This window comes from Camelus dromedarius, chromosome 3, assembly GCF_036321535.1.
Source record: "Camelus dromedarius isolate mCamDro1 chromosome 3, mCamDro1.pat, whole genome shotgun sequence".
Lineage (NCBI taxonomy): Eukaryota > Metazoa > Chordata > Mammalia > Artiodactyla > Camelidae > Camelus > Camelus dromedarius.
Genome location: NC_087438.1, coordinates 41518427 through 41545275, shown reverse-complemented (window position 1 = coordinate 41545275; position 26849 = coordinate 41518427). Strand labels below are relative to the sequence as shown.

The following is a 26849-nucleotide window of genomic DNA, read 5'->3' as shown; positions in this document are numbered from 1 at the left end:
GTCATCCGCAGGTGGGGAAAATTTTACTTCCACCATTTCAATTTGTAAGCCTTTAATTTCTTTTTCTTGTCTTACTGCTCTGGCTAGGATTTCCAGCACTCTATTGAATACATAGAACAATGGAAATGAACAGAGAACTGGAGATAGACTCCTTATAAAAAGACAACTAGCATTACTGATATTTACTGAGAAAAAGAAAGAAGCAGAAGAGGAAAGCAAAACTGTCAAGAAAACAGTCTAATGTTCACTGGAATGTTACATAAGTTCTCCCAAACTAGGCCATATTCTTCATTTATAAACAAAGACTTAATTTATGTTGGTATCAATACCACACTGCCAAAGTTTCCAACGGAAAAGTGGCAAACTATTGAACTCTTCCTGATTAAGGTTTTTAATAACAATTCAAGTAAATAATGAGGAAATAATGAGGCTGCTTGTTTTGCAATATTTAAGAACAATACTGATGTCAGCAGGCAATTAATCTGAAATCTCAACTAACAACAAAAACTTAGAAGCCATCACTTTATTTAGTACCAAGGGCATGTTCAATAGAATTTGCTTTTCCAGTGTGTTCTGATTACTACTATGTAGCCTACTGTGAAAGATCTTAACCTCTGGACCTCAGACTATTTTTTGATTAACATTTTAGCACTATCACAGGGAAGAACTGCTATCTCAGGAGGATGCCTGGCTATCAATTTGTGTCTTTATTGCATCTCAGTTGGATTATTTCAAGTCATTATTTCCTATCCTCATGGATGATTTAATGTCACTTGCAATTCTACAGTTTGTGAGAGCTGATAACCACTGCAAAAGCGTATTTTAAGATTTGGGGTAAGTTTAACACCGATTTTGAGGGTCTCACTTGTAAAGAAAGCTATGTTAAATTAAACTTTGAAATATTTAGTATTTTTTATATAGCCAGACTTAGGTAAAGTTATGTGTCCTAGGACAGCCTTTTATATGTTTTAGCATCACCTAGAAATGACAGTAAGGATATATTAAAAGCAGGATAACAGTCAATCAAAGAAGGCTGAATCTGAGCAAAGCATAGATAAAAACAAGTATATCCTATTTTAAGAAACTGGCTTTGTAACAGAATAATGGCATTGAATAGTTTTAAAGAATACATATGTAGTATAGATCAATATACACAAGAAAATTAGTTCTGTGTGTAGATATACATGTTAGCAGAGAAAATACTGATCATAAACATCACTGCTTTGCACATGGTGAGCATTCAAAAATGCATGTGGAATGAGTAAAAAAGAAAAATCATTCATTTTGAAGATGCTACTCTACTGCCATTGGGTGGAGGCCAAGATAAGCAGTTGGAGAATCACCCAGTACCTGACTAAGAGTAAACAGAGACTTGATTTTAAGAGAATGGAGGAGTGTGAGGATTTGCACACATTTTTAATAAGCTGGACCTTAAGATAATCAGACTGGTGAAAATATATTAAATGACAACCAAAAATAAGTGACAGCAAATAAGTAATATGAACAAAAATTACTTTAAATAATACAATTGTTTTACTTGTAAAATAAGAAGCAATAATTTGTAATCACTATTTTTTAAACTGTTCTTTAATGTTAAAAAGTTTAAGAATTAAGTTTTAAAATTTTCTAGGAGACAGAGGAACAAAGACAAATTTTACCTATTTATAATGGTTTTAATAGATATCAATAAAAACATAATGAACAATTTGGACCTTCCTGATTTTCTTGTTAACAAACCAGCTTCTTAGTGGCTTTTTCCTAATATCTATCTACAAACTTTAAAGATCACTATGTATCAAAGACTAAAGAAAAAAATGAGATCATCTGAGCAATTCTGAAGAGGAAAAGAAAGTCAGATGGCAAACCATAAAGTAACAAATATGAGCACTTCTGTGTTAATCATTAAAGATCATTCAAGTCTATACTTTTAGTTTTATTCAAGCAGTAGCACAAAAAATATCCAGTAATGTAAGTGAGATAAATGTGACAATCAGTACAATAGATTCTCATGGGCCATCTAAGATGCAGTTATAGGTTATGTTAATGGCCTGTAAATATTTCATATTATTGAATAAAGAAAAAACAGAAGACAGGACATTTTCCACTGTTATCAAAATTTGAAAATTTTACAAATTAAGTAGAGATTAAAGAAAACAATTTTTATTCTCAGTAGTAAAAATTTGCATCAAAAGATTGTTTCAGTAATGTGAAAATAAGACATCATTCTTTTCTTTCAATACTTTAAAGATGCTGCTCTGCTGCTGGCTTGCTGGAATTGTTTCAGATGACAAGTTTGCTATCATGCTTATCTCTTTTCTTCTCTATATAACGTGCCTTTTTCCCCTGTTGTAAGATTTTCTCTTTAATTAAGACTGGATTTAAGTAACAAAATTATAATACGCGTTGGTGTAGTTCTCTAATTTCTTGGCCTTGAGGTTTCTCTGAGCTTCTTCAATCTGTGAGCTCATAAATTTAGAAACAATTTGGCCATTATTTCTTCAAATACCTATTTTGCTCTCCCTTCTCTCATCTGAGGATTTCAACTGTTTGTATATTAGGCTGCTTGAAGATATTCCACAGCTCTGTTTTTCCCAACTCTTTTTTTCTGCTTCACTTTGGACAGTTTCTATTGCTGTGTCTTCAAGCTCACTAATCTTTTCTTCTACAATATCTAATCTACATTAATCTCACCAGATACTGTAGTTTTTAGTTCCCAGAAGTTTGATATGAGTTTCTTAAAAATATCTCCTATATATCTACTTAACACACTCAATCTTTCCTCTAGTTTCTTAACACAGGGAACCCAGTTACAAAAACTTGTTGTAATAATCTTCTCTACCAATTCTACCATAGTACCTTGTCTTGGGTAGTTTCAATTAATATTTCCCCTTCAGCATGGATTGTATTTTCCTGCTTCTTTGCATGCCTGTAGTTTTTTATTGGTTGCCAGGCATTGCAAATTTTGCCCTGCTGGGTATTGGAAATTTTTCTATTTCTATAGTCCTGAATTTTGTTCTAGAACATAGTTATGTTTCTTGAAAACCGTTTGATTCTTTCAGATTTTGCTCCACTACGAGGCAATACAATTCTGAGTCCTCTACCTAATATTTTGTGAATTCTGAGGTTTCCACTCTGACCATGGGGACTCCTCCTGGCTCTGTATTGGCTCTGAGTACTGTTCCCTTAACAATCCTTTCTGGAGGTTCTTTCTCTGAACTTGGGTAACTTCTGCACTTGTAATGTGCTAATTAGTATTCCGGTGAAGACTGACAGGGGACCCACTGAAGATCCCCAGAATTCTGTGTGAGCAGCTCCCTCTTTCCTGGCAACCTGAGCCACTTTGGTGTCCTCAGACTTTCAGCTTCCTCTCCTCCAACCAGAGAGACCACTGGGCTCCCTGCGCCACTCCCTGGGAACTCAACGTAGTAAGTAAGCTGCGGCAATCAGAGAACTCACACTGTGTGTTTTCTGTTACTCAGGGATCACTATCCTTCATACTGTGACCGCCAATGCCTTTTTAAAAATGAAGGTGGCACAGGCAGTCAAAACATATCAAGAAGGTGCTACAGAGGTCTAGCAGAGGGCAAGATCACTTCTGTAACTGGACATGGATGGGAAGGGTAATCAAGTGAGAGGAGAGGGTGCCTCATGAGGAAAAATGGCAAATAAGTAAGCTGGGGGGAGACCAAGAAGATAATGGGGCTACTCCATATGGAAGGACTAGTATGAGCTGTGTAACAGAGACAAGAAAACATAGATATGAACAGAGACAAATTATTTGGTTTAGGAGTGGAGAGAAAGGAAGACAAAGCTCAAAGGGCTGGTTGGAGTCAGGCTACAGGGGTCTGTAAAAGACTGTCAAGGAGTTAAACTCTTATTGCAGTGATTCCCTGGCTGTGCACCTACATAATATGTGGACCTTTTAAGGAACATGTGTGCTTGATTCCCAGTTGCAAAAATGTAGTAGATCTAAAGCAGGGGAACAAAAGGTATGGTTTGTCTGGAGTTTAAAATAGTAGAAAAACAAGGTTAAAAGGTGGGAAAGTGATTATGAAAATAAGGACAAGTTACAGTGCTCCAGATAAAGGTACAAAACAGATTTACCAGGAGAAAAGGAATAATAAGGAAGAAGAGGCTGTGATGAGAGAGAAATGCCAGAGTTCAGGATTTTAAACCAGGACCAGTTCCAAATCAGGATAGGGTCAAGATGTAGCATGAATGTAGAGGTGAAAAATGTAATGAAACTGGGCAAACTGAGAACATGCGAAAAGCTCTAATTCATAATCAGCATGGCATTTCATCCCAGTTGAATAGTAAAGAGTATTTTCAACAATTGTATAATTTACCTTGATCACTGAATGTGATAGAGCAAGGATTCTCAAAATGCAGTTTTGAAACCACCAATAAACTAATGGATTAATCTCTGATTATTATTTATAGAACAAAAATGTCTTTTTACATGCATTTCAAGACACTGACATTTAATTAAGAAGAAGACAGTACCTTGTTAGTGACAATCAAATACAATTCTTTCTACTAGTTCTGCTGAGTTTTTCTAGATGCAGTTGGGAGCAGACAAAAGAATCATCCTACTGGTTCTCAGTTATCAAAATCATTCAGGGAGAGTTAATAACATCCCCCGGAACCACTACTATACTGCACCCTGCTGACATTTCATTTGGACTAAAAGTTTACAAAACAACATTTTCCTCTGATATTTTCCTCTGATAATAGGGTAGCTTTCCCTCCAATAACGTACTCCATATTCTACCAAGTAAAAGTCTGAGGACAGCTGCTGGATTTTATAGTCAAGCAAGTTAAGTTTCCAGGGAGAGATGAAGAGAGGAGGAGACGAGGAGACGGGGTAGGGGAGAAGAGATGGGGAGGCAGGTGCAGAAGTGGAGGAGAAGGCAGTTCATCTGCTCTCAGAAAGAGGAAATATCAGCCACCTGTCAGCTATGATTTTCAGACACTTCCATTCCCACCATGCAGTACTTCTGTCCCTCTCTGATCCAGCCCTATACTTGCAATAGCAGCACAGGAGACTCACTTTAAGGCAACAGGCAAGGCATGCTCAGGGTTCATTATATTTGCTCTGAGACTTAGGATTCTGGCCATGAGTTTATCAAGTAAAATGCAGCCCAACCTAACATACTATCAATTTGCACAGCTGTGCGACAGCAAGAGCACAAGACTGTACGGACGATGTTTAGATAGATCTTTGTACTACTGCTTCTACTAAGCACCAGTGAATGAGAAGTTAGTATAGTTTTAATAGTGTTCCATTCTTCTATACTACATTATCAATTAAAGCCTCTTGTAAGTATACAGACAACTGGATTACTATTCACAGAAACAGATTATCAAAATATTTCTAGGGCTTAAACTGAGAACTGTGTAACAGGAAACAATAATGAAAAATAACCTCATCAACACATTAATAATCAAATGTTTCATTATAATGCTTTCTTAGCAGGTACCATAACGTTGCCAGAAAGCATTAATATGCTCAAAAACTTAAATTTGAGAAGTTACAACTTACAAATGCCTAGTATGTCACACTTCACAAAAAAGAAATTATAAGCAACTTAAAATGTTAATGTATTAGCTGAATTCTTCATAGAAGAGGTCATGAAATGATCACGATTCTACTACTGGAGCATACCAGACAAAGAGGAAACTTAGAAGTGAAATGAAACACCCGAGACACGTTCAATCTTCTCAATATTAGTCTCCCCAAAATGGATTGTACAGAGTGGAGCTAGATTAAAAAAGCACATGATCAAAAGTCTGGACAGCTTAATAGTTTTCCTGAAAGGAAATTTCACTGTTACTTATGACAAAACATAGAGAATTCTCAAAAATGTGTGGAAAATCACTTGGCACACTTGATATAATATTAATCATCCACCTTTCTGAATTACAATCACCACTGCTTTCCTCTACTGAAGCAGCCACTGAAATGAAGGCACCACACTTCAGGGGCCACTTTAAGACAACAATGACAGTAAGTAAATAAAACTTTCAATTATGTAACCTTGGAATCAAGCAGCTATACTTTTTCTTCCAAGTAAATAAAAATTTCATTTTAAAATAAAAAAAAAACCCTTGATGCTAGCTAGACCAGTTTTTATTTCAAATAATCATTTACCAGTAAACATTTCCCTTTGAAATTACAATCAAGACACATCCAGATAGTTCTTAAAAAAATTTCTAATTTTAAAGATATCGTAGTACAAGAATGATGATATAATTACTGCAAAAATATATAATTTATTCTTGTAACCCTCAAGATACAATGAAAGTAACTGTTATTGAAAAATTACTGAAAAATTAGCACTGTATTCATAATTAAGATTTAGTCAAGGCTAAGATACATAATCCCAGAATTAATCATAAACACTGTGATATCATTAGCATAAGACTAAATTTTAGGTCTAAGGCACTGGAAATCTTAACAGAGATGACAATATAAACCTACATCAAATACACACCGTGATGACTAATTTCAAACAAAAGCAGCCACTTTAAGAAATAAAAGTTGTTCTGTAAATCAATACTACCTAAAATAGAATAATAATGATAAAAAAAATGAGCTCTCAAATGAAATTTAGGACCACAAAACTGAATCAAAGAACTGTAAGGGTTATTCCTTAAACTATGTTCTTACACTGCTCTTTGAGATCATATTTCACTTACCTTAAAAATAAAGTTAGAATTAAAATTAATACCATATTTTGTTACTGAGGATTCTTTATGGAATGAAAAACAGATCTGGGTAGATTGATTTGCAAAGGGCAGACTCATCACACTCACTGTGTTTCTAAAGTATGCACAAAAGCTGATGACCGAAAGGAAGAGAACACTTTAACTACGCATTTACAAGTTCAGAACCTTATTAAGAAAAACGCTATTATATTCTCCTGTAACACCAACTATATATTCAAGGCTTAAGAGAGTGGAAATGAAAGAGGGGAAAGACACACTTATGTTACACCAAAGACTATCATCACTCTAAGTGAAGAAAAAACACTTCCCATTTTTTTAGGATACTGCTTAGCAGTCTCTCTTCATAGGAGAAATACTTCCAGAGTTATACTCACAACTGAAAACTTCACTAGGACACTACATATTGAAGGAAAAGAGAAATGGCATTAAGAGCTTTAAAAAAAACAATTTTTAGCTCATAGGCCCTTGGGAATCCACTAATCCAATTTCCCACTCACTTCTCAAGTTAGGAAACAGTTCTCCAGAGACAAGGTGACTTGCTCAAGGTCACAACAGCATACCAACAGGACCAGAATTCAGGTTTTATGAATTCTTGGATATTGTCCTTTCCTCTACACTAGCTGCTAGGGAGATGATACTGAGCATAAAAGCAAAGTAACATGGATTAAACGCAAACACAGTTTAAAAGAAGGCTGTCAGAGCCGTGCATATTAGCTATAAGCTGAGTGTGAGGCCCGTGAGGATAATCGTGGGGTAATTCAAGGACTGAATATCATGCGCAGACTGAAGTAATGATAGCTAACACTTCCATAGTAATTAATAGGTGTTCAGCATTATCTCATGACCATTTTATATGTTAACTTATTCTATTTTTGAGGTAGATACTGTTGTTGATCTCATTTGCAAATGAGGAAAGAAGGCACAATGAAGTTAGTAACTGGTAAGGTCTGGAGACTAGAGGAGATTCCAAGAGAAAAAGGAGAAAGTTGATTTATGTACCTATTTTACATTCATGTGTCAAAGTATTTAAAAGTTCATGATTATAATTTTAAAGGTAAGATATTTTAGATGTTTCTTATTTTTTGTTCCTTTTTCTTATCAGATTCTTATAGTGAAAATTAATGGTGTTCAAAACAATTTAGCAGTTAATTTAAAGGCATTTTAAATAAAAGCTTGTGATGTATTTCAGAAAAAATTCATTACAAGCTCCATGAAATAACAAGGAATAATGATATTTCAGCAAGTCTCCTCAAAACAGAAGAAGTAGCATTGAAACTTAAATGAAGTTTGAAGGTCACATAGTTTCTATAAGTAAAGGAATAAACCCTCTGCTAAGACAAGAAACAATTATTTCAGATCAAGAGTTAAACTCAAACTCAACTTCCAGTACTAGGAATATAATTTATTTGTTTAAAGAGTACACCCTGAATTTCAAAATTCAGTCAGCTGACATTAATTCTGCAATAGGAATGAATGGATGAATGGATAGATGGAGGGATGGGTTGATAGATGAATGAACGGACCACCACATATTTTCAGACCTCCAGAATATAATAATGACATATGGTTCTCCCAGATTTTAGGAATTACTTTAGTAACTTACCATCTTTTTCCTCTTATCCTGTTCTGTGGGTGGCTCTTCATCTTCTGTTACTTTTGGTTCTTCAATATGAGACATTAACATACAGCTATAGTTTAAAAAAAAAAGTTTTAAATAAATTAAAAATGTCTATAACATAAAACAAACCCTCAAAATACTGAGAACAGTAATACATCTATGTACCAAAATGTGAGAAACAGCAAGAGAAATCGGACTTGTAATCTTAAAAATGTAATTATAAAAAGATATCTCACTTCAAAAAGGACCACACCAAAAATATTTGGAGCATTTTACTTGAGTATTTAGGGAATAAGTTGTAAGAAATTTATTTATAGGCCACTTTTGAACCATAAATTACTTGATTAGGCAAGGTATATACAAAGAAGAATGATACTTACAAACACTTAGAATTAATACTTTGTCTTTTACCACTAATCTCCATTTGTCTAGATTATTATACATGTTTCATAACAGTGGCAATAATTTAAACAATAACATCATTAAAACACTATTAATTATGGAAAAATCTACTTTGTTCTCCAACTGACATTACTATGTATAAGGAAGCTGTCCGTGACAGCACTTGTACCTGCAGGACACTTATAAATCATTTTATTCTGATTATCTGTATCACTGCTCTTCACCATTAGCAGAGGCAATATAAATACAGTTTCCTATTCAGTCAACACTGGTTCCAGGGAGACAAGTTATGAATATTGTCTAGTGAATCAAGTTGATGGAACGAACTTCACTGCTCCTAATTTAAAACAGAATTCAGTGATTTATCAGAGTCACAGGTTCCCAACCAATAAACTGTGGCAAAGAAAGCTTGGTTTCTCTTACGTTTCGTGGCAAGTACAGGGAAAGGACAATTCCTGACTCAGAGCTGCATAAATGACTTTCGATTCAGGGCTAAGGACAAGTGCTGACACCAGAAATCTGTTCAGGCTCACTCTTGCAGGGGACATGAGTGTCCTATTCTCCTTATCCTCCACCACTGAAAAAATAAGTTTTGGAACAACTGCCTCTGACCCAGTCAGTGCACTGGGTGGGATCAACCAGTAAGAACCTTAACCTGGAAATCAGAAGCCCTGAAAAACAGCAAGAGTTCAACAGCTAACTCATCGCATGGCCTTAATTTCTTGGAGCTGCCGTACCTTCGCCCACCAGGATATATAGTTGACTCTTGAACAACATGGGTTTGAATGGCATGCGTCCACTTACACAAGATTTCTTTCAACAGTAAATACCACAGTACTGCATGATCTGTGGTTGGCTGAGTCTGAGGATGTGGAACCAGAGGAACCATGGTACGGATGGCCAACCATAAAGTAGACTCAGATTTTCGACTTCACAGAGGGTGAGTGCTCCTAACCCCCGCATTGTTCAAGGGTCAACTGCAAAATACTGCAGCACAATTAGTTGGCCAAGGAACTCTGGCACAAAATTGGAAAATTATGACTTTGTTATCTCAACCCAAAAGCTATTTAATAAAGTGAAATGTCTAGAAAAAGTCTAGATCCCAGTGTGTACTTTAGAACTGAATGATAAAATGGAGTTCCTTACCACTAGTTACTTTAAGCCTGCTATAGACTTGAATTCTATCTGAACTGAATCTGGATCGCCATGGAAGTATGCTTTCTATTAAATAAAATTCTATTACTGCATTCCAAAATCTGTTAACTTTCTTGTATAGTAAAAAAACTCTTTGTTCCCCCTTCCCTAAGTTAAAAGACTTATTAGCACATTAATAATAAAGTATATTCTGGATATAAATACACACATGCATATATATATATATCTATATCTATCTATCTATCTATCTATCTATCTATCTATCTATCTATCTATCTATCTATCTATCTATATATCCCCAAAGGGCAGAATATTTTTAGTTAGCAATTCTGCAAATTGCATTCATTTGGGTCTCTAGAAGACAGAAAAAGGAAAAAAAAAAAAAAAAAAAAAAAGAATTGAAAAGCCCAAAGCAGAAATTCTCTGTTGCAGGAAAATCTCCAATTAAAAGTCAAATCTCATTTTTTTTTTGACAAAGGCTAAAGACAGGGAACCATTTTTACATAAAAGGCATGGTGAGAATGAATAGATTTCTAATAAACTAAAATGTGTGGGCTATGAATGTTAATAATAGTAATTATGATAAAATAACAACAATTTAAAATAGGGAAAAATAACAACAGTTTAAAATAGGGAAAACTAACATGTGAACACAGGCAGCCAACTCTCACATCTTACACTCGTCCACTGAAAACATCCAGGCACTCTAGCTGCTAATTCAGAATCTTTCCCAACAAGAAACTCCAAATGTCAAACACAACCAACAGTATTAGCATGCAACATGAAAGCTTTTAAATAATTTGTTTTAAAAGTATATTTTTCATTTAATCTGTACAAACCCACGTCTTAACGTTATAATAAAACTAGAACTGATATTATTCCATTAGTTGCCTATGCAGCAGACACTTAAGTTGCCTATGTAATCACCCTCCTTCCTAACAGAATCCTGAATTTGTTTGTTATCCTCCTCTTCCACGCCACCATATACTTCAGAAAAAGCCGATCCCAGTCCCAGTGCCAGTGGCTCAGTAAGCAATCAAGGCAATCCCACTCCCTGGTTGATGACTCCTTTCAACAGAAGCATGTTTAAGAAATTCTAGCCAATTAGACAAGAAGGGAAGTCTGATGAGATGACTTCTAGGAAAGTGTCCTATGATGTTAACAAATTGAAAAAAAAGACACAAGGAAAAAGTAGATTACTTGATTGGCACTGGCACTGTCATGAACTGCAATGCCTAGAACTACTCTGTGACGATGAGGGAAGCAGCCTGCATACTAAGTTAACGTGCTGAGGGGCTGGAGCAGAAAGAACCTGGGTCTTCGGTGGTATTGTGAGGTCACAAATAGCTAATTCTCGCTCACCTGCAGCCGTTCTGTGGTCAGGGATAATGAATTCTTTATTGTTAAAACCAGTTTACTCACAGTTTCTCTGATTTGCAGGTGAAAATCTCTTTTACAGTCCCTTATATAGAAATCTTAACAAAATTTCATTTCTGGGCTCAGGCCAAGAAACAGTCTCCCTCTCCTGATACACCTACCTCTTTCTGCTTAAAAACAGGAACTAGGTAATTTCTAATGCTTCTCTTTTCGCCCTGGTAGTTAGCAAGCTCAGGGCTGTTTTACATCCAGATGCCACATGTCTCTCCATCCAAGGTGTCTTGTTTAAATAATCCTTCAATCCTGTGTTAATGGTTTTTAGTCATAATGAGCATGTGCTTTCCTTATGCTTTGCCTCAGACCCTCCTATGACCACTAGTGACTCCACACAGCTATTTAAAGGATGATATTAACAGTACAAAGTGCCATGAAGGAACAGGGAAGGAAACTATGAATTCTTCCTGAGAGTATGGAAAGGGATCTTAGAGGTAGGTATTTGCCAAGCAGGGCAAGGCTGAGGGCATGACATGCAAGGAGACGAAATCTTCTGAGTCAAGCAACGTGTATGAAAGGAAATGGCATACTTGGGGAATGAAGAAGAACCCAGGAAGGAAAAGGCCAGCAATAGAAATTGAACATCAGCAAAGAACGGCGCCCCAACAACTTTGTACTATAAGGAAGCGGGCTTTTAATTTTAAGAAACGGAACAGAATGGATCAGAAAGGGAAAACTGGAGAAAGACCTCAAGGAGGTCACTGAGACCAGCAGGTTAGGGTAATACCCAGGGGAGAACGTCAGTCAAGGAACCAAGGTTTCCTCTGGTATTCTCTGCTCCGTTCTGAAGTGCTGTCTGGTGGGGCAACGTATCAAGTGAAGGGGAAAAACATGCTAGTAAAAGCCTAAATTTTATTTCTGTTTCACTTCTGGGGAAGAAAAGAAAACAGTGGTTATATGCTGCAGCTACCGATGTTCCCTCATCCACGAGTCTGGCCCTTCAAGTCTTGATCCCTGTAATGGTCTCCTAGTCAGTGTGCTTTGCTTGCATCCAACATTTTTCTTTTCCAAACCAAAACTTTCCTCATGGCTGAGCATGGCATATTGAGTCAGAAGACCTTGGTTCTAGTCTTGACTCTTCCACTAATTTGTTGTGTCATTGCACTTTTTTGAGCTTCTGTATCCTAATCTTTAAAATAATGAAATTACACTAGATAATTTCTAAACTGTATTCCTAACAACTTCTTGCCTCTCACCCTTCCAGTTAAACCATGCCGTGATTATATTCTACTTTCTACAACCCAATTCTTATTCCTCCCTGGAGATCGTAACACACAGTGCCTTTTCTTTTTCTGACATTCTATTAAAGCACAATCTGGAATCCTATTTTGTGTGCTTTGTTCAAAACATATATAACTGCCTTTAACTCATTATTTGCATTTTCATTATGGTCTTATATATACCCTCCCCTAACTAAATTATATACTCTGAAGAAGACAAGGAACATTTGAATATATCCTAAATATTTCACAAAGAGTTGTAAATTTTGCCATATATTATGTATAAAAACACAGTATTTACAATTACGTACCCTATGTTAACTTTAAAAAAATTGCCTACAGGCATGAATTTTTTTTACTTTTGGTTTGTAATCACAAAAGTTTGAGATTTCCACTTCATCCAAACTCCTTAATGTTCCTGAAAGTTGAGTTTCATGCCGGATACATTTTATTTATGTATGTTTAATAAGATTCAACAACATATATCTATTATATTTCCATAACACGGCTTGAATGGCAACCTTTCCTATTTGCTATAGACGGTTTTATAAAACGTAAAGAAAACAGGCTCAGCATATTACTGAGAGAAGCCAAGCAGTTTGGAACCTCATGAAGACTTGCTTATCATTATATAAACATCCTCTTTATTAACAGTAATATTAAGAGGAAAGATGTGGTAATTCTACTAACTATAAAAGGATGTAATACTTTAAAATTTTTTTCAAATTAATAGTTATATAAATATTAGATTATCAGCACTCCTGATAACATGATTTTAACTAAACTCCTGAAGAATATATAGGTGACCCTTGAACAGCATGGGTTTGAACTGTGGATTTTTTTCAATAAATATGTACTACAGTACTACACACACTATAGTACCACCTGATCTGTGGTTGGCTGAATCCACAGATGTGGAACCACAGATATAGAGGTCCAACTGTAGAGTTATACTTGAAGTTCTGACTGTGCAGAGGGTTGGCGTCCCTAGCCCCCACGTTATTCAAGGATCAATTGTAATTTTAACTATTCTCTTTTTGAAGTAATCAAGTACCATGTGACCCTCTAATATATTAAAGGTGTCAGTGATTAGTCAAACACAAATACAGGATGCTAACCCATTCCCTGTTCCCCATGACTTGCCTGAAGGGCAAGGAACATTGTTACTGGAAAAAAAGAAGAACATTCAAAACATGTTAAAAGAAGAATTTATACACTAAAATATACTTGGATTAAAAAAAAAACAAAAAAAACACCTAATGTCAAATCATAAAACGATGAGTAGACCAAAGAAATCCAATTCAGAATTTCAATATAACAAAATAAAGCTAACCTCAAAATCAAATAATACTACAAGCAAAATAACAAGATTTTGCTTTATAAAAGACAAAATAAAAAAGTGACCATACCATGTTTATATGGTTATAGTAAACAAAAATCATGTAGGATATAATTAATTACTCAAGTCCAAGTGCAATTAACTAAATGATCCACCTACTCTTTATAAGTTCCTGTTTCAGTGTCTTCCGTCATGACGTCATGTAGGCCCTCCACTGAGATGTTTATAATCCCACAGAATTTATCTTGGATAACACTAGAATAAAAAAAGAGCAAAACAGTTTAAACTGTAGTATTTCAACAGGTAATTCCTTTTTTTTTTCTTTTCCTAATTATCCTCTTGAACATAAAGAGAAATTTTAGTCTAAAAATATAAAAGAAACCTTCAAAATAAACTTCTTAAGGCAGGAATTATACTTTGCATATTACACTAAAATTTTCTTTCACTAGATTATTAGTATATTTAAATACCTAGATGGGTAGATTAGATGGGAACAAGATACTTTAATATTCTTTAATTTATCATAATAGTCTTATGTTTATGTTATAATTAAAAAGATAAAGGTACAAAATGTTGAAGATTAAAAATCTTTACTCTTCTAAAGAAAAAGATAAGCCAAAGAATGGGGGACAAGTATCAGTAAAACATACATCTGATAAAGGACTTTGATCTGGAATATAGAAAAGAACTCTGAAAACTCAGTAAGATGACAAATAGCTCTATTTAAAAATGGGCAAAAGCTCAAAAAGACTTCTCCTAAGAACATATACAGATGGCATATAAGTACCTGAAAAAATGCTCAACATCATTAGTCATCAGAGAAATGCAAATTAAAACTACAGAAAGATTTTAATTAAAGTAAAATTAAGAGGACTGACAATACCAAGTGCTGGAAAGGATGAGAATGGGGGTGATGGCTATGTTCTCCATCCTGAGTACGGCAGTAGTTATATACTGTATACATTTGTCAAACTGTATGCTTAAAAGAAGTTTTACTATGTATCAACTATATCTTAAAAAGCCTGACTTTAAAAAAGCAGAAGTACATAACCTTCCACCGGCACACAAAATTATGCTACTTGAATTTAAAACTAATTGAATAAATTATGACTCCTGTCTCCAGGGAACTAACAGTTATCATTCCTACAAGGGACATAGGGACATGTGTTTCTCATACTGCATTAAAATGCATTATTAAGTTTCAAAATGTTCAGTAAAGTAGTTCCCAATGTCAACACAATTTGGGTCATGCTCCCACCTTTGTAAAGTCAAAATCTTTCGTTTATACTTTCAAATGTGATCAGATTTTACAGAACTATTGCACCAGATGGGCAAAATAATAAAGTTGATATCATTCTGTTACATTTTAATGTGCATATAACACTCTATTGCAAGAGTATATATTTTTGATATTACTACATTTCCTTCACATAAGTACTAAAAAAATCTCTACAGAAAGAAACATATACAACCTGCTTTATTTGGTTCAGTGAGGAACACCTTAGAAAAAGAATTAGAAAGCAAGATTTTGCAATAAAAGTTCAGCCACTATGCGATCCTACTGAAGTTAATTCACTTCTCTAGATGTTGCTAAGTGTAGGCTGGACTCGGGGGTGGCAGGTACATTGGGGCGGGCAGGAATACAGCCGTTTTCCCTCCCTACTGATGAGTACCTCACCACTCATCCATCACAGAAGCTAGGGCAGTCACGGCCTGAGATTCCTTTTTAACACAGCAGTATTCTGGACAGCTATCCTCATTAGGTGAAGAAGACAAAAGCCCTCAATTCTTCTGTAGCTTTCAAGGCTCTTTACCAGGCCTTTATGTTCAATATTATTCAGGGACAGCCTACTCAGGCAGCTGTCTTCTCTACTCAGACCACTCTAAGCATCAACCCCATACTTCCTGGGACTGGAAATTTCCCAGGAAATCAATGGAATTTGTGAGTACTGTGTATTTTCTCAAAAGATCGGTAATGAATTTTCCTAACAGATATCTGACAACCTGAGTGTGACCATGTTCTACTATGTGGGGAAATATTAATTAAAAGGGAGTGTAGGAGAGAAAGATAAAAAATGGTGTAACTTGACAACAAGCTCATTTGATTATAGGTTTTACCTCAAATTATCATACTGATCAATGCTGGCACTACTAGCATGAACACATATATTTCTGAGGAGAGAGTAACAAGTTCTCTTTGCCATAATTAGAAAATGACACAGTTCTAGAGCACTGGGCCTCCACTCAGACATGCACACTCACGAACTACGCCTTCAAGGCTGAGAACAGACTCTAATCATCAAACTGCAGCATGGATAAGATAAACCTTCGACTGCACAACTCTTGCCAAAAGCAGTAACTGGACCCCTCTGTCATAAATGAGATTGTTCAGATGACACTGCTGGAACCAGAACAGAGCTTGAAAAGTTCTGAGAGAAATCTAATGGGTTCAGGAACCTGAGATAGACAGAAAGCCAAAAGACAGAATCAGTGAAGGACTGACAAAAGGAAGTATTAAGAAAAACAGCATATAGAAGAAGGGATAATGATATTCACAGAAGCAGCTTGAACACAGGCTAGAGGATACACGTCCAGCACGCACATGGTGGTCAGGAAGAGAGACTATTGTCCTGGCCCATGCTTACTCAGGCCTGGAGGAGAAGTCAGCCATGTGATCTCCGGGGTTCGCCCTCCCTCTTCCTGCCCCTGCCTCCAGCTGGATTTCTAGTGCTACCAAGTGAGAGGCTTGGACAGTCTAGTAGCGATGAGATAAGAGAGGCGAGGCAACCTCAGTCAGCCAGCCAATCATTCTTTTCACTGAAATGTGACCCATGCTGCACAGAAAAGGACACAAGAGGCAGAGATCTAGCTGGGGGGTAAGAGGTGGGGCTTAATTCCAGCGGACGGGGAACCGTGCTGACCCCGGAGTGCCTATTAAGTGCCAGAGCAGGTGAGGCTTGCACTTCAAGTTCAGAAAAGGCAAAAATGACTATGACCCAGACTAGAAAGGTATAAAAATCTGGCTTTGAATGAAGAGTTGACTCTAGAAAAGGAGAAGGCCTGAAGGAAAAGGGGATCCCATGCTTCATTTTGGGATCAGTAAAAGGAGAGGTTATACAAAGACTATCTTCAGAGCAATCAAGTTCAAAAAGTACTCCAAAAAATGCAGCTCAGTTACCACTCATTAAGCAGTCTGGGAAAAGCACTCCCAAATAACAGGATAACAAAAAGCCAAAAGTGGCTAGGACTTTCCTGGAACACAGAACAGACATTAAAGAAAACAAGCATTAAGAAGTTATAAATTCTTTTTCCCCTTTTTAAAGTATTATAAAAATGCTCCTTCCAGATGTGTAAATGTAACATTTTAAAATGAAGCCTCTAAAATAAATTTCTTTTATAGAGAGCATTATTTATGAAGTTTTGAATATTAAGACTTCATTTTCCTTTTTATTCACACAATACTCTCTCAACCGTCTTTTATAAATCAAGAATCAATCTTGGTTTTTGTAATACATAATCTTTCTGAATTAAATGCTTTAAAATGTAATTAGACATCTAAAATGGAAATAATCAAAAGAGAGCTATAAATTGGGAATGAAATAATAGGTTTGGAGGAAGAAAGGGAAGGAGAAAAGTCACTGTACTTAGATAACCTAATATACATTACAACAAGCCAAGAACTAGATATTAATTTTTTTATGAAAACAGTGCAGTTTTTCCTTCTAAATGTGTTAATATTGTGAGTTATGAGTATTACTTTACTGGAATTCTCAGTGCATCATCCTCTAATAGTAGTCTTCTCGTGTCCATCCATTCAAATCGATGTCAGGTGCAATGTGGGGGAAGTAAAGGCAGCCAGAGGAAACCATGTAATTTTAGATCTCACTCAGTTCTTAACCTCTTAAATCAGTGCTTACCAAGAAGTGGCAAGTCACATTAACTAGCACACAGCAATCTGAAAGAATTAGCCAAACTCCCTGCTAGTCTATACAGTGGTCCCTCGATTCTTCTCTTCTCGATCCACAGATATTCAAGTCCCTTATACTATAAAATATTAGTATGGTTGGCCCTCTGTATCCATGGACGTGGAACCCGTGGACAGTTTCTACAGCACAGTAGAAAAAACAGCATTCAGAAACTTTAAAACAAAAATTGACTACTGATCATTCCAGACAAAACATTAATTTGGTGTGGACCCATAAGAAGACTTCAGAAGACTGGCTTACTGAGCATTAATAAGTAGGAGGTGGACCAGGATACCAACTAATTTACAAAGAAAGTTGTGATTAGAATAAGTGGTCATATTCATAGAATACAAACTTGTGGTTGCCAAGGGGGAGAGGGGTGGGAAGGGATAGACTGGGAGTTCAAAATTTGTAGAGAGTTCAAAATATGTACTGACAGACATATGTAGAATAGATAAACAAGATTATACTGTATAGCACAGGGAAATATATACAAGATCTTGTGGTAGCTCACAGTGAAAAAGAATGCAACAATGAATATATGCATGTTCATGTATAACTGAAAAATTATGCTCTACACTGGAATTTGACAAAACATTGTAAAATGATTATAACTCAATAAAAAAAATGTTTAAAAATAAATAAAGAAGTGGTCATATTACCCAGGCCAATTCTTCCTGGTGAATAGGTCATCATGGTCAAGTTCATTCATTTTAGTCATCATTTTAGGAGCCCATAAAATGTGTTACACATCGTGATAGGTCCCAGGGATAAAAAAAAAGATGGCTACTTCAGGGAACTCAGAAACTAAAGGAAGCTTAACGTCTAGTGCATATACTTTGAATGAAGCGTGCTACACATCTGAACGTTACCTGTTCTCTAATTCAAAGGAAAAAGACTGAGAAAAGCTGTACTCGGGAGCTCATTATGGGCTAAAAATCTGCAGGAAGAATAAACAAATTAAACAACAAATGGGATGTTCTTTTTCTGTTTTAAGTCAATTTATGGTATCTTAAATAGCTGCCTTTCTCAATTTTACAGGTTATTTCTGACTTATTTACGGCATTTGTCTAAAGTTAGTCAGAGAATCCTGTTGTCCGGATGGCACTGAAGAAGCACCACCAGCTAATCACTCCTCTCTAATCCTCTTCACTGGCTCCCAGACACTGGATCATTCTACTATCACCTCAGGTCTTAGAATTTCCCAGTTAACTCATCTTTCACTTACTGCATTAGGACAGATGCTCCTCCTAAAGGAATCCCAATTATGATATAAACTTATTTTCAGTTCACAATGCTAAATGGGACTCAAATGATTCTATTTGTTTCCTTAAAGTGAGGCCTCAAGGAGGCAAATGGTGCCTTCTATTCTAGTCCCTTAAATTTCATTCTTTCTCCTTAATTTAAGAATTTTCAAGGGCTATCATGAACCTCAGCAAGCTCTACTAAACCCACCTTTCCAAAGTGATATTGCTTTATTCCCCCTTCATCACTGTTTTCAGGCAGTTAAGTCATCACCCCCTGACTACCGTAGTTCCTGACTCCAGTATCTGCTTATTCTTCTGCTCCTTTTGTTACTCAGCATAATTCACACTTCCTTCATGAAGCTTTCCCTAACCACTCTTTAACCCACTGCAATTGAGCAACCTGTCTTTTGAATTTCCAGTAGCATAAAACCTCTGCACTACTCACTTGGCATGCCATGTGGCATCTTTCTTTATTACTTTCTCCTAATATCCTTTATAATTTTGCAAACCCACTCTAAGATTTTAAGTAACCTGAAGAATAGCACACGTGTTATGTTTACTTTTTATGTCCCACAGGGTAACATTATGCATGATATGAACACACAATAAATAACCATGGGAATTATGATCCCCAAAACTCGAGAACTGCCCTCCCTCGTTTTTTTTAAACAATATTATTTTTACTTATTTATTTTTTAAATCACATGTATGGGTAGCTCAGTTGTACACAGCATATTACGATTGATTACTCTACACCAGACATGAGGCACAAAACAGAACAGAAAGTGGCTGTGTTGGCATCTATTTCTGAAACATCCACGTTAGAAAATGCAAGGAAAATTTAACATCAAGGATGAAAGAAGAGAATAAAAGTAAAACTGAAGGGAAAAAAATATTAGTAACCTTCATTTTCACTTGTCACAAACACTTCCCTTTCCTTATTTTACATATTTGGTTGACATTATTTGCATATACCAGAGTTAAAACTACGCTACAGAAAAAAGATAGGCCTTTTAAAACATCTGCTTATCTTATTCTTCAAATATGTAGGTAAATGATGTTGTATCACTTTCTAGGTGATATTAATTAAAGATATGAATCACTTTAATAAACATTAAATATGTGAGAGTAAGAAATATTTTACTCAAATCAGTAAAGACCAACTGGTCATTTAAAACAATTCCACATAGTTTTCTGTAAAGTTCTTTCAGTCAAATGCACATGAGTAAAATGATAGCTCTTAATTTTGACTTAATGTTTCCTAAAGGTATGACATTTTGGGGCATTTTCTGGGTATGTAAAAGTATCTGTAGAGTATGTGAATTGCAGAAACTTCACACAGAGTGATTTTTCCTTGCTTCTGAAAACTATGTACTAAAAAAAAATCAATTCATCTTTCTTGTGTTTATTCACCCAACTTAAAAAATTATGCTGGCTTAAAATTATTTCTGTCCTTTTGTATCATTATGAACCCAACCACAGGTGTTTAGAAAACAAAATGCCCTTAGAAAGATAATGCAAAATTTTTAATCCCAAAGACACAACGGAAATAAGTATTTGAATACTGGTTAGCATAAACAATAAATATTAGATTAAATGTGAACAAGACTCTAGTTTCTTTCCACTTGTCCAGTTTTTATATGTATTTTTCTAGTGACCATTTTACACTTTCACTTTTTAGATAACTGACCCATCATCATGGAGCGTTTGCCTTAAACTACTTCTCTGTAAGTGATGGATTTATATAGTTACATCACATCTTCATTGCCTTAGACCTTGGAGGTAACATGCAGAAACACAGACAAAATTTTCAATTACCTTTTCTGAACAGTTTTATAGTCTAAAATTGATGATTTAACAGTTTTCATAATAGTAAGCCCAAGAAAGAAATGAATCAGAACCGTAGTCACTTTAAAATTTTTCTGCTCTGACCAAACAACAATTACACTATTTGTACACTATACCTAATAATATCTGAACTCACTCGTATCATTAAATATTAAGTTAGGGGGTCGGTGAAATTAGGGTAATTTAAGAAAGTAAGTTTTTAAGCACTAAAAGCCCAACCAAATAAAATATTCTCTAAGCTATACTTCTTTGCTTATATAATATTTAACAGGATTAAGCAAAGAGCAGTAATTTATTGAAAGAAAAGGGAAAAAGAAAAACGCCCCTATTTATCAGTCTTATTCCAGAATTCCTACCACAATAGAGGCTATAAAAGTGGTGACATTTACACTAAAATCAGGTCTCCTCCCCTCTATTTTCCAGACCCTAGGCTGCAAACACTTCTGTCACTTAAATGGAAACATGCAACCTTTTTACACAGTTAATTCTCTGCATGTTCATGGAAAAGAGTACATATTAATAAGTTTAGTTCCCTTGACAAATACTGGCAAGGAAATAGGATAAAAAATTCATAGTGGAAATTCACTAAGTTATTTTAAAATGAAAAGTTTACACCCAACAATTATCCTCACAAAGGTTTTCATATTATAAAACATTCTACCAATTAATTTTTTTTTCGGTGTGCATACAGATTTATACAAAGCATTTGAAGAAAACTGTATCATGAAATAAAAGGAAAAAAATCTCTCTAAAGTATTATTTTACATTATTTTAAAATATGTATGTATAACTAAACTAACAATTTAATTTAACAGACATTTGACTATTTTGTTACAGCTCTGTAAATACAGTGTGTTCAAGCTGACCAAAAAACCTTATGCGGATTTTTCTTATAGGGAAAATGCGTTATCACCTTCGACTTAGACCGGCCTTGCTGCAGGCTCACTGCCAAATTCCCCCTAAATACTGCCAGCAACGACCTCACTGAGCTCTGGAGCCCTAGTACAATGGCATCCTTCTCATCCACTCTTGGCAGGCGCACAACTTAAAGACAGTCAACACCAAACTTTTGAGTGCCTCCCCAACAAAAACAAAGAAACCAAGACAAGAGAGAAAAAAAAAAATCAGGCTTTCTTTCACTTCACTTTTCTTTTCACTTATCTGAGTAAAGAGCAATTCTATCCACCCAGTGACTCAAGCCAGACACCAGATTCAGTTTTGATCTTTCTTCTCATTTACCATTCCAACACCTAATTCAAATTCTGTCACATTCATTGCTTTTTTCTTCCTACTCGTCTACATCCCTACTGTGAATGTGTGCTACAAGCCAGTTCTCTCTGTAGTTTGAACTACTGCATAACTTCCCAAATGGGGATGCTTCCACTCTTGGCTTCCTCTAAGTCCATTCAACTTTCCAGCTACAACAGCCTTCTCTTCGACAAATATCTTCCAGCCTTTGGACGTTCACTGCAAGATTCCATCTGCCAAGAATGCTATTGCCTGAATTTATTTAGCTGTTTTTACAGTAAGAATAAAACTCCAAGTGAGTATGGTCTTATAGTGGAAAAAACTCAGATCTTTCTTCCTGAGGAGGGAAAAACCCCTGTTCTTTCACACTGTTTCTCTCGGTGAGTATTCTTTACTACTCACATAATACTCTACTTCTGGTCACCAAATGTGTGGTTTTTCCCAACAAGCAATTCTCTGTGACACCAGCTGGCGTCCTACAATTTAATTCCATTCTAACACAAGCCACCTGGAGATAGTGTCAGATCTCACAGGTTAGGGTCTCAGTCCTCCAAGACTCACCCCCCGCCACCATCCCGCAGATGCCAGAGTTTCCAACTATCCCCTTCCCTGGGTTCAACTAATTTGCTAGAGTAGATCACAGAACTCAGAGAAACACTTACTTATGTTTACCAGATTTTTAAGGAGAAAATAAATACAGGTGAACAGCCAGATAAAGAGCTACATGGGGCAAGGTCTAGGAGTGTCCTGAGCACAGGAGCTTCAGTCCCCATGGATTTGGGGCATGTCACTCTCCAGAAGTAGAAGTGTTCCCCCATCTGGCAGCTCCTCAAGGCACTACTATTGGAATTTTATGGAGAACTCACACAGGCATATTCAACTGTTAACTCCACTTCCAGCCCTTCTCCCCTCTCTGAAAGAATGCGGGGGGTGGGGGGAGAGTCTTAGGGTGGAGCTGAAAATTCCAAGCTTCTAATCTCTTGGTCTCTTTGATGAAATAGCCCTCATCCAGGATCCCACTCCAGAGCTGCCTCAGTAGAACAAGATGTTCCTAGAGTTCTTATCACTTAAGAAACTACAAGGTTTCACAAGCTCTGTGCCAAGGACCTGGGGCAGAGACCTACAGACAGAGAGATAGAAAGATAGAAAGATAGATAGATAGATAGATAGATAGATAGATAGGAAGATAGATAGAAAGACAGACAGACAGACAGACTTTTATCTCACAGGTCCCCATTCTGGAAGACTAGAAGACAGTGCTTAAGGAGGTTTTCATATATGAGAAGCAGAAGACTGAAGAAGAGGGGTTATGAAAGCCAAAACATGAGGAAACTGCACTAGAATATAAAAAATTTTGCTCCAGGGACGTGAAAGAAAAAAAAACAAAACAAAACGAAAAAACCCCAAACATATATTAAGGCTAGAATTAACGCTAGGGAAAGAAATATCATAGAAGGTATCTGCCAAAAAGTGTTAAGATTTTCCAAGGCCAGTATCCAAACTAAGAAGAGGCAAGGGTCTATGGTCGTGTACTAGAAACTCAAGAGATAAAGGAAGACATGGAGATAAAAGAAAAGCAACATGTATTAAAATTACACATTACTTAGGGTCAAAAAACTACTTCCTACTAAAAATAGTGCCCTCTACCACACCACATGCTGCCACAAGAGCCGCGAACAATGAAACCAGGCACGTGGGGGCCAGCAGCAAGCACACTACCCCTTCCTCTCATCCACGCCGCTTCTGCCAGGGTATTTCTCTTTCAACCCACAGGGCTTCCCACTCTAAAGCATGCAGCAGTCAGAGCCTACCAACTTCTGGAGAGTGATGACTACAGGTAAGGGGCACTTTTTAAAAACTGTACTTGAGACAGTATAACACTTAAAAAAAAAAAAAAGGGCCCATCATCTTGCTACTATTGTTCAATAACCGTGAAACCATTCACATACTAGACAATAAACAGTCCCTCCCCACTCACCTAAGAGCTCATCAGGAAATCCAATTAGAAAAAAGAGAAATACAAGTTTTAATGAGAAAACATTAGCAGATACAAACTACTACATATAAAAATAGATAAACAAGGTCTTACTGTATAGCACAGGGAACTATATTCAATACCCTGTAGTAAACCATAATGGAAAAGAATATGAAAATTATATATATACAACTGAATCATTTTGCTGTACACCAGAAACTAACCCAACACTGTGAACCAACTACACTTCAATTAAAAAGAAAAGTTAAGAAAAGAAATGAAGTGAAATGGGTCTTCTCAGGAGAAAAAAAATTCAGTTACTATTCAGTGGGAGATGGATATAAAAAAAGTCTGATCAGTAAATAGAACAGCCTTCTGTTCAGTTTCACATGGCCCATGCTCTTTCCTCTTAGTCCAAAGCAGCACAGCACATTACAAGTCCATGCACACATTTTCTAGTGTGGCTCAGTAACAAAAACAAGCAAAGGAGGGGGATTCTTGCAACAAGGAAGAACGAGAAGTCCAACAGGATGTGGGAAGTACATGCCAACTTGCTAGGAAGACCTAACACCAAAGCTGTTTTTCAAAAACGTGTAAAACGTTTCCCAGGCTTTCTTCTCCCATTTTTGCAAGCCTTAAAAACAAAGATGGCAAATTTTACTGTTATTGTTGTGGTGTGGGTAAGATTATAGAGTAAAAATGCCATAATTACATGTGGGTCCCCCTCTACCTTAAAGCTTAAACACTTGGCTACTTATATAATTCTTAAGCTCAAAAAATGTCCACATAAATGTTACATTTGAATATCCTATTTCTTGACCTAAGTGGTGGTTAAAACAAATGTATCTACTTCTGTATGAGGTTTATACATCAATAATTTTTTTTAAATGTTGTGTATCTTCTAAGGGCAAATATTTGCCTAAGCCAAAATCCTAACATCTGATTCCTCCCTCACCTGCCACCCCCCTCAGCCAATCACCAAGGCATCTTAGGATCCACCCATCTTCTCTGCCACCACCCTGGCTCACACCTCCAGAATCTCTCCCTAGATTAGTGATTCAGATGAATCCTGCTTCTAGCCTTGTCGTTTCTTCCAGAAAAGAGTGCACTTTTATTGAATGTGCAGCCAAACAGCAGCATGTTCTACTCTTAACATTGCTTAAAATCCTTCCCTGTCTCCCTGCTGCCCTAGGGAAAAACATGAAATTATAATATCCTTCATCATCTGATCCCTCTAGCAGCAAATCTCACAACTCCACTCACAACTCCAGCTGGACTGAATTTCAGTTCCTGAAAAGCAGTATTCTATTTCTTCAACCCTTCTTATAACAATGTTACCTCTACCTAGTACTCCGCTCTCTTTCACTGGGCTAATTTCCACTTACTGTTCACAATCTATTTGCAGTGTCACTTTTCTCATAAAGCCATCTCTCGCCTCCAAATATGTTACACCAGATAGGACCTTCAAGTGCAGTACTTACCATCCTATTCAGTAACCATGTGTCTCCTCCTCTAGATTCACGTTCTACTGAGAACAGGAACTGTGTCCACGCTATTCACAGCTATAACCCTAGCACCCAGGCAGCAGTATAGTATGACATTTAAAGCATGGCTCTGGAATCAGCAGACCTCAAAAGTGTCACAAGCTGTGAGAATTTGGGACAGTTTCTTAAACTCACTCTACCTAGGTCTCCTTACCTGTAAAATGTAGATAGTGCTATCTTGTAGCACTTTTTAAGGATTAAACATTATTAGGTGAAGTATTTAGCTAGTGCTTAGTACACAGAAATGTTAGCTATTATGTTACTTAATACTGTGTCTATCAAAGAAAATGCTGAATGAATACAGTATTCACAAAATATTAAAAACACATTTATTAATGCTAAACTCATATCATTCATTATATATGCAAATAAAGTCTATAATTCTATAAGGAGGCTTCCTTTTTATTCAGATCCATGACACTGAAGTTTTCTGATAGCAACATTTAGTTCAATCATAAAGCAGAATGTTCAAAGAGAATAACCTGTGCCTCACTTTCAGGAACAATTTGTTTATGAAGTCGAACCTGCTCCAAACCAGGGCTTTCTAGAGAATGTGGGGACGTGTTACAAATGGAGGCTGTTACATTATACCTTGCTGACTGATAAAAGCTGTAGTATTCAAGTCTATTTTCCCCTGAGTTTTCTGGTGTCTTTAGTTTTTGCTTAAATTGAACAACTTTGTAGATCAAAAAAATGATTAAAACACAAGCTAAGATAAAAAAAGCTAGTAAAATGTCAAAAGCCTCATTCAGCTTTTCAACTTCTTGTGTACAAATCAGAGATGTTCTCCCTGACACTGAAGCAGCATCAGTTGGTAGAGCACTGTTTTTTTCCAAGTTCAAGTTAACAGGAGAAGTAAGCTGTATCTGCACAGGTAACACTGCAGTAGTCTCTAACGGGTTACCAAAGGTATTCTCTTGAAAAAATATACTGGCAGGTGAAGTACGATTTTGTTCCCAGAAAGTAACGCTCTCAGTGTTTTCCAAATGTTTCCCATTTGTGGTTACTTTATGCCAGGCCATCATTAATGCAGTGGTCTTGTGATGAATATGAAGAGATTTTACAGCCCAAGCTCTGGATACATTTGTTGAAGATGCAACACAATTTGTGAAGTCAGTCGATTTAATA

At 36.2% G+C, this 26849-nt stretch overlaps 1 protein-coding gene across 2 annotated transcripts in view; it reads right to left on the bottom strand.

Moving 5' to 3' along the window:
* Positions 1–26849, bottom strand: part of IPO11 (importin 11) — a 169026-nt gene that overhangs the window by 5686 nt on the left and 136491 nt on the right. Inside the window, exons 28-29 of one of the 2 annotated variants that reach the window (XM_010974915.3) lie at positions 14054–14149; positions 8333–8417 (exon numbers count right to left, since the gene is read on the bottom strand). In XM_010974915.3, the coding sequence (XP_010973217.1) occupies positions 8333–8417; positions 14054–14149 (181 nt within the window). Of the gene's footprint in view, positions 1–8332; positions 8418–14053; positions 14150–26849 lie in introns of those variants that run through there. The other variant, XM_031445867.2, reaches the window with a different exon arrangement.